General features: G+C 40.3%; 1 protein-coding gene across 1 annotated transcript in view; it reads right to left on the bottom strand.

Moving 5' to 3' along the window:
• The window catches only part of LOC104531266 (1-phosphatidylinositol 3-phosphate 5-kinase), a 22314-nt gene extending 15409 nt beyond the window's left edge, over positions 1–6905 (bottom strand). The window contains exons 1-2 of the mRNA XM_029087013.1: positions 6734–6905; positions 5040–5192 (exon numbers count right to left, since the gene is read on the bottom strand). Coding sequence (XP_028942846.1) covers positions 5040–5192; positions 6734–6905 — 325 coding nt within the window. The remainder of the gene's footprint in view (positions 1–5039; positions 5193–6733) is intronic.
• Between the last annotated feature and the right edge of the window lie 2561 nt (positions 6906–9466).

Raw genomic sequence — 9466 nt, forward strand, 5'->3', positions numbered from 1 at the left:
CCTTCGATTATCTGGAAGGGAAGAGAAAGTAGTATTTGTTTCTTCCATAATACATCAACATTCACATCACAACACAAAACCCCATTACAGGGAGAAATGTTTACATGTGTATGTACTTTACAAAGTTACAGCACGCATCACTTCCTGCCCTTGCACTCTTCTCCCCTAAAAGGAGCTTCTGATGCCCAACAGCTTGCTCTGACTGACATTTTAAATACCATTCTCTGTGTTTACAAGAACCAATTTAAGTTCTCTGAGAATTAAAACATCTTTCGAAGAAGTGAAGCTACTTTCAATGTATTATATGAACCTTGTAATAGCCTTTTAGAAAGCACTGAGGTCTCATTTTAGAGGGTATTAATACTTAACACCATAATTGCAACAATATTCACATTCATTCTAAGACTGGTATAAGTCAATGCCTTAACCTGAACTTATTTATAAATGAGTGCAGCAAGTCTCAGGACTCAATTGCTCAGCTTCTATTAAAAACAGTAACTAGAATAAAATGCATCCAGAGGTTCACATTTTTGAGTATTTTGGTTTGTTATTTTCTAGGAAAAAAGCCAAGTTGTTGAGAACTTGTACAGTCATTCTTGATTAATTATAGCAGAGACTACTGAATAAAAAGGTAATACAGTTAATTTCATTTCTATAAAATGCTAATTACTTTGAAGCATTGCTGTATGAGTTACAAATAGGATCCCTCTCCCCAGAAGGATCTGCAAACAGTGCTGTATTTACCTGAAAACGTAAAGATTTTCAGAGTCACTTTTCTACATCAACTTTTCTGAATAGTTTAAAGTTTCTTACCAGCTTCGCTGCTCTCCATCTGACTAGCAATTTATTTTTATTCCCCCTAGTACAGGAAGAACGGACATGGCCGCTTTCTGTTTACTGCTTTAGATATCACTGATGTCAGAAAAAAAATGACAGCACTAGCAGAAGCATGTTAACTGTTGCTGTGCAGTAACAACTAGGCTATTCCTTGGTGTGCAGGCAATCAAAACCCTTAGAGTTGTGTGATTAAAACTGTGGGATTCCATGCCTCCTCTTCAGACTCTTAGCAGATGTTGTTAGTTAATCAGCCCACGTATTGCTTTTTAATGACCTATATACAACAAAGAATCCACAATAGGAGAAGATTTTGAAGAGATTCTAGAGTACTTAAACCCTGTTCTGTGGCTAGCCACTTGGAATTTATTCTTTAAATAAAAAAATCAAACAAATACACTTTTGGACAGCACCAAGTTGTGTATTTTAGGGTGATTAAAGGGACTTTAATATTTCAAGAAAACATTGATAATACCACAGAAACCTTTGGCTCCTCCTTACTTCTATCATGAAATCTATGCTGCATTTACTTCCTGGACTTTCCTGCTGTAACTTCTGAATTCAAGAATATCTTCTTTCCAGGAATGTTGCTTCCAATTAAAAAATTACTATCAGGCCTCCTGCCTAACTAGCTACAAATCTTGTCAGGCAAGTGTTTCCCAAAACATGAACACACATAGCACTGAGGAAATGCCACGGGTAATTCCACACTGGGTCTCTTGTTAGTTAAATGCCCTTTTCTGTGTTACACAATGTTAAAAGGATGTCATCCACATTAGAAAAAGTGTGCCATCAGCAGCAGGAGCACATGGCTAACCTGTTTATACTAGAGAAGCTGTCTGATTCTCAGATTAAAATTCAGCTGGCTCTTTTCCTTTTCAACCACGTGAATTCTTTTTTTCTAGTGGAAAACACATTGTATAGCAAGAATGTAAGAAGTTATCGTTCCTGCAGTACAGGACATTCTATGTCTAAAACATCATCCTTACAAAAGAAATCACATGTATCAATCTTAGGTTAACTCTTGCTCCTGATCCAAATTCTATTACTATAAATACCACAGCTCTTTTCTCAGCTAATGCACCCACAATTTACAGATGTATATGTTTTCAGCATTGTAACTATATTTCCTTATTTCACCATTAAATCTGCAAAATTCACATTTCTTTCCACAAACAAAGAAACTATAAAAGTGTTTATCTTGCTTTGGCCACATCATCATCCCAACTGCCATCAGTTGCACTTCTGAAGAGATTTCATAGCTTCTTTTGATTTGATCCCAAGAGGTTTGACCACACTTAGACAACTAAGTGGTGGCAAGCATTTTTAGTGCTTCTGAAGCAGCAAACTCAGTACATGCTATTAAACAAAAACACATCCTCCTCCAAAAAAAACCCCACACCCCACCATCTACAATTAAAATTACACACGATAAATTAGGTTTTTAAAATAAAATTAAACTTTATTTAAGTGATATTTTATCTGTTACGACAACTAGATCAGCTCCACAAATTTTTGCTTGTCATTGTCCAACCAGCACTTTCTCAGTCCACAACTCTACTATATCTTGATCCATTTACTCTTCCTCCCTATCCAAACACTCATACCAGACAGTCATTTTTCACCTGATATCATTTTGCATTTAACAAACAAAAGCCAGTTGAATCTCAGCCCTTTAATATAACACACCAACATGAGTGTGGGACATCAGGACTACCAGTTTATGCAGCAATTGTGGTTTTCCTATCCATTCCCTTCCCGTCTGTATGTTCACTGAAAAAAACCTCAATATACCAAAGGAATCCCATCTAGATTTCCAATTTGACTTATGTCTAACCTATTCATCTTTCCTAAGCTAAAAACTAACTCCTACAGCTGGGGGAGCGGGGGAAGGAGTCCTCATATTTCAACAGTAGCCCTCATCCTTCCTATATGTATTTATGGCTCTTGATCCTTGGCCAAACCTATACATCCTCTGAAATACTGTATGTTTTTCTCCTCTTTTTCCTATTCTCCCCACTGTGATCACTGGAAAGGAACCTGCAATACCGTTCCAGCTATGATTACCTACTCAGTACATTCTTCTGAGTTCAGGCCACAGAAAGATTTGCTCAGTAAGTCATGCAATCTTCAATTACTGAATCACTGAAATATATTTTTCCAGAGTTTCTTTCATGACCCTATGTATTTTAGCATTAATTTTACAGTGAATAACAAGACAAAAACACTATGAGAACACTTGATTGCAACTTAACTGCTAGTTTAGGTTTACAGGAAGAGAGCAGGCCATACGCTAACACAAGTGCCTAGAAAGACATTTACAGGCTGCAAGAAAACTCAACTAGATTAGACATCTCACTGTCACTGAACCAAGTGGGCGAACTGACCTACCAGTCTAGGTGTTTATGTAAATTACATAACTCCTTGTCAGAGTTTTCATTCTTCAGATATAAGAATAATTTCTAAGATTATTTGTGCAGCTCAGCATCAGCTGCAATGGCAGAAGTAAAATTCTCTTCAGCTCAATGTTCATAAATCCTCAAAGACCTGATTATTCAGCACTTTTTAAGAAAAAAGAAGGCATGAAAATTAATTTTCTGAAGTTTGCTTCAAAAAAAGCAATGCCTGCTTTTTGGAGAGGAAAGATGCAAGTATTTTTCCCCTCTTCAAATACACTGAGATCACCTGAAAAACTCCCCTGAAACTGCCTCACCAATCCCATACACTTTTACTTGTATTATATAGAGTTCATGTTTGTTACAGCACCAAGGTTATTTGGGGGAAGATACTCAACAATGAGTCAGGCCACTCAGCACCCAGTATCCCAGAAATCTCTTCAAAAAGCCAGCAACTCCTGCTTGGTCTAAATTTACTTCTTTCCAGGTCGATTCATCATCACATTTTTCTAAGCATATTTTCACCCAAACCCAGGGACATGAATGGAGGTTCTGAAAAGAAGTTGGAATAATGGAGCAACAGTCCCTCCCCAAAATCTGAGACTAGGTCTCATTTCCCTGGCTGCCTACTCCCAGTGGAAGTCAAACAGCAAATTATTTCTGCCTTCTGAGTACTGAACAACCTACCTCACCTAAAGGTTTCTAACCTGTAACCCCCAGATAATTTCCAAGATTTACAAGAGGCAGCTAAGAATGAAGTAAATTGGCAATTCAGCCAAGAGCACACTGCAGTACCTGGCACATTTGAGAAAAAGCTTTAAAAAAACAAACAAAAACCAACAAAAAGAAACAAACAAAAAAAAGCCTTAATTGCTTTGTTGTGATGGGTACAACTGAATAGCACAAATCATACTAGAGGGCAAGGAGGAAGATGATGAATGTGTTCAACTAAGACAACATGCAAATGACTTAGATTAAAATGCTAGTTATCTGCACTGGACATTTGCCTGGTTACGAAGGCCAGTCATATTTCTAAAAATCCCACACATTAACAACATTTAATTTGTTTGCACTAGGTACCATACTCTTGGAAATATTGTCTTGCACAGGATTTTTACCCAACTTAGCAGCTTGCTGAAGGCTATCACAAACAGCCAACAGTAACCAGGCAGATCTCAAGAGGGACACCTGCAGTTTATTCTAGTAGCTCTTCCACATCTTCATAAAGCCAGTACACAGTTGCACCTTTGAAATCACATTCAATTCCATTTCAGCTAAAAGAGATTCAGTATGGCATCTGGTAATAGTTCCAAGGTCAGGAATAAAAAAAGGTTTAGACACAAGTTCCTATTGAACTCTCCTCAAAACAGCTACAAGCAAAAACCTGCATTATAACTCCCTTGAAGAAACAAACACCAACCCCATTCAGACCGAGCTCTAAAGTTACAGTTTGCATGTGGTTGTTTAGAAACTGAAGTCTCTCAAGACAAAGCAGAAATTCTCAGGATCCAGGTTCAAGTGACTTTAACACACTGGATGTATTCTGGTAGCCTCTTTTGCTCCAGACTGTTCTGTAATTGAAACAGCAGAACCCCAACAACAGTGTCTTGCTGGAACACTAAGAGTGGAGGGAACATGTTTCTGAGGTTAAAGTGCAACATCACTAACGGAAGCAGTGTAGCCTGATACCAAATTCTGCTATCAATCTAGATAGCAAATGAATCTTTGTTCACCTCCTTCCACCTCACCCTGAAGGATCCCAGACTGGCTAGTGCAACATTCCCTTGTATTACAAAAAGATGAAATTACCAAGGGTAGTAGAAGATCTTCTTTGCAGCTCACCAGTCAGTTGTTTTTTGTAAGGAACCGGTGACCTCAGAGACTGAGCCCTGGTGGGATGCTGAGGACTGGACCAGCCACCACTCAACGCCTGTGGATCACTCTGTCCTGCCTCTGCTCTCTCTGCTGGGGATGAAAGCCTGCCATCATCTGGAGTTGACAAAAAGCAAGAAACCAACTGTTCAGACATGATAAAGAAAACCAGTACTGCATGCAAAACTAAGGGTAAAAAAACTCTCATAAATAGTTCATTTGAATCATGACTATATATAACAAAATACGTTAATTTTCAGTCTAAAAAGTACCATAAAAACATGGAAACAGGACAGTAAGTAGAACTCATCTGTCAAGGCTCAGACTACTTCAGAAATATCTGTAATGTGAAAAGTATCTAAAAAAAACAAACTATCAAGCATGAATTATTCTTGCTATATGGAATAGCTATGCTTGATTATCAGCTTCTGCTGTTTCTCAGTTATGCTAGAAGCCAGTACTGAGGTCACATTAAAGTTACCGCAGCCTTTAATAAACCACCTTTTTCCATCAGAGGATCAAGTACAGACAGGTTCTCACTGATTCCAGTAAGGTGCCCATTTCATGTACTGTTTCAAGGTTGTTTTCCCATTTTTTCAACATAATACTTTGCTGACTCCAGCTACATTTGTCAAACAAGTAAAGCTAATATTGACCACATCTTATGTTACTTTTAATAAATTAATAATGACAGGTGATATTCTACTATGCAAATTATGGCAGTCATAACAAGTAATTATTTTTCATTCTGCATAAAAAGAGTCTGAACAGATCAGCTTGCTTATGCAAAAAGTTACCTTGGCTCTTTTTCCCTAGCCCAAACATTGCCGAAATATGCTTAGCAGAGTGGGATAATGAACAGACTAAACAAAAGCAGCTGACCAGTTTGCCATCTCCAGCAAAGACACACAGTTTTTGTACAAAACCAAGGCGCATTCATTCAGCACTCTTTGCAGTATATTTCTTCAGAACACAAAAGAAAAACTCACTTAGTTCTTTAAGAGCTTACCTACTGAGAATATAAATGTTTCATGATACACGTAACCCAAAGGCCAAAATCAAGTAGTTCTTTTTAATATACAAAACTTTCACAACACTTCAGACCTCTTGATGGGGAACATCTAAGCCATGCAAATTAAAGGTGGACTTCCTGTAAATACACTGCTTTATTGCAGCACAGCTGTCACCCAGCTGAAGGTATAAAATGCACAGGAAGGTGAGGAGTAGAAGAAGTCTAGAGTAAGAACTTCCATTGGAAGGACAGGCACACATTTTGCTCATATTGGCTGGCAGAGGGTTACTCCTGCTTTTAGCCCCAAAAACTTCATACAGGCAACGGAAATCCAGATGCCCAGCTAAGAAGCTATGCAATGCTATCTGCTAACTGGCTGGTCTCTGACCTTCACGGGCAGCCGCAGATTTGTTCTCCCACAGTAAAGCTCCACTATGTCCCCCAAAAGCAAGATGCAGCATCCCTCACAGAAAAACTGACTCACCATCCATTTGACCAGCCATCTGACATTATGCTCTTTTATTCAGAGGTGTTCTTACAAATTTATGTGGCAGCAGAGGGCATCCATAAAACACACAGCACGCACAATCCATGCACACACATTCCCCCAAGCACTTACCTTTGCTGAAACGGAAGAGATTTACAAAAGAGCTGTAGGCTGATTTAAAAGGAGGCTCATCCTGGTCAGGAGTCAGGGGTTTGAAGTGAGTGAGATGAGATGGACTACTAGGAGAACGAGGTAGATCACTGGTAGAGTCCAGTGTCGGAGACCGTTTGTCATCTGCGGCCATTTCACATGCCCTGGAAAGAGTTCAGTAACAAGCATTATACACAGGGTGGTGAAACAGAACATCTTCAGTCAACTGAAGAAGAGGAGTCTCATTAGGTGCTAGAGGGGAGACATTCACACCACCTGCCACAGACATCTGCTATTAGCACAGGTCAAGAGCGACAGTGTTAGGAACCCATGTCCCCTGCCTGGTCACTGGCAAGAAATCAGCATCTCTGCAGAAAGCAATTCAGAGCTCCCAGCCAAAACATCCAGAGCAATTACAGTAAACAGCCACTACACTGTCTGACAACACACTCTGGTTGCTGTTTTATGGGAACTTGAACTTTTCAAATGGAGACTCTGCACGTGTATCACAAAAGTTTTAACTTGAGCTCAAGAGAAGAGCTGTCAATGCTGTGACTTCTGCAGCCCTTGTAACAAGAAAACTGAAGGCAGGCATGCCAGAGTGAGCACAAGACATACTCCTTGTATTGGTCAGGTTTACTTCAGAATGAGAAACAGAATGAACTGCAAACAAAAGCAGGACTGAAAGACTAAGTTTGGCGGCACGCTGCTTCCTTCCCCTCCACATTACAATACAGGGCCTTGTGCAAGTTACCAGGGAAGCAACCTAAACTGTGGTTTATTTGTTGTCATATCTAACACCTCCAAACTTCCTTATTTTCAAGAGTAGCTACATTAAGGAAAAATAAACAAACAAAAAAACCCAAACCACATTCTATACTAGGGTAAGCCATACTTGTTAAACCCACTTACTGTGTACCAAAGCCTTCATACAGCCAAGAGTCATCCTTTCCCAAAGCCCATATTCTTTAACCGCAATACACAACCCAATTCCTTCCACTCTGCCTCACTAGGCCTGCACTTTGAGCCTGCTAGGCTACGGAGCTTACTACCTTCATCTTTGTTTAAGCAATACTTAGTGAAATGTTTGACAGAGCAGGAACATGGGGAGCTGATGGACGAGTGACAGCTGACTTCTACTCCTGCTGAGGATCAAAATCTTGTATGAGTCTACTTCCTGCTTAGCAGCTGATACACACTCCTTCACAAAACACCAGTTTTCAGTTTCCACAACTGCACCCTAAAATCTACAGGCATATTTTGCTGACTAGAACATTTTCTTCCAAGTTCTAAGAAGCCATGCTAAAAATCCATGCAGTCCAGAGAAAAAACACATGGCTGACAAGCCACACTGAAGCGCTAACAAGCTGCATGCAGCTCCTGTGGCAAGGTTTGATCACTCCTATAACGAAAGCACAGAAGATGGTATCTACAAGTCAATCATATGACTTCTCAGTGAACTTCTGCTTGTTGCTCTTTTAGCTCAGAGTTTCTCCTGATACTCGCATATCCTTAAGGAAGAAAACGGAGAGACACCATTCACAAAGCTTCAGAGAAACTTTGATCAAGTTCCTTATGTAAGGTTGAGTCTTATTCTGGAATGCTTCTGCATCCCTCTCCCCTCTAAGTCACAGTAATTTTTTTTGCTGTTGTGCATTTCAGCAATATTATTCAAACAACAGATTATTTGAATGTGCTTAAACACCAGAGTTCATGGAAAATGCCCTCCAGTGCATATCTTCAGGTAAATTTGTAACTATTTCTTCAATTCTTAAGGCAACTGATAACTTGCTTTTTAAATGTCAAACGTATAACAGGGCTGTGCTCCCACAGACGCTACCACATCAACCTGCAGTTTTATAGGAAACTATGTTCATCTCCCAGTAACTGGCTATAGACTGCCAAGACAAAAACACACAGAAATCTCTGAACCTGCGTACATCATACATGTGATTCTGGGAAAATAAACTTTAGCTTCAAGCACAGAGTAATTACATCTGTGACAGCCTGATTACATCAGATTAAAAAGAATAGCACTGTACTTGGCAGCAGCTCCAGAAACACCTGTATTTTCTGTGCTGCACAACACATTAGTTATGGAGCATATCATTCTTTTTTAAAGTGCTTTAGTTCTCCCACTAAAAGGAAAACACTCCCTCTACCTTCTCTCTGCCAAGAAATAGAGATATAGTCACTTATTTGTATATTATGGGAAATCAGAAAGCAAGGTGCACATACCAGTCAACAGGCACAAAACCAGACTACATCTGCCCCAGGATCCCTTACCAAACAGCCACGGGGGACATCTCTAAAGCCACTTTAGGCTGCAACTTCTTCAGCAATCACCAACTCATCACGGATAAAACAGAGTGCAAGTATGTGCGTGAACCCCCATTACCCAGACTGGCTCTGTAACATCCCGCCCCCCACAAAACTGAACAAAGCCGCTCAGTGCCAGGAGGGCCCAGGCGCTCCCAGGCACTGGCTCACACACCCCGGCTGTAAAAGATGAACGCTCGTAATTTAAACACAACTGCACGACACAGACACACCACTTCACTTCCAACCTCTGCGCCGGAGCCACGCTGACGGCTTTGCTTTCCCCTCCGGAAAGGGACACCTCTACCTGCCCCCGCCCAAGGCGGCTGCCGCCCGCCCGGGACGGCGGACCCGGAAGATCACCTGCACCGGGACGGGAAGGAAGCAGCGGAAAGC

The sequence above is a fragment of the Antrostomus carolinensis genome, unplaced genomic scaffold (assembly GCF_000700745.2).
Source record: "Antrostomus carolinensis isolate BGI_N321 unplaced genomic scaffold, ASM70074v2 scaffold55409, whole genome shotgun sequence".
In the NCBI taxonomy this organism is placed as follows: Eukaryota; Metazoa; Chordata; class Aves; order Caprimulgiformes; family Caprimulgidae; genus Antrostomus; species Antrostomus carolinensis.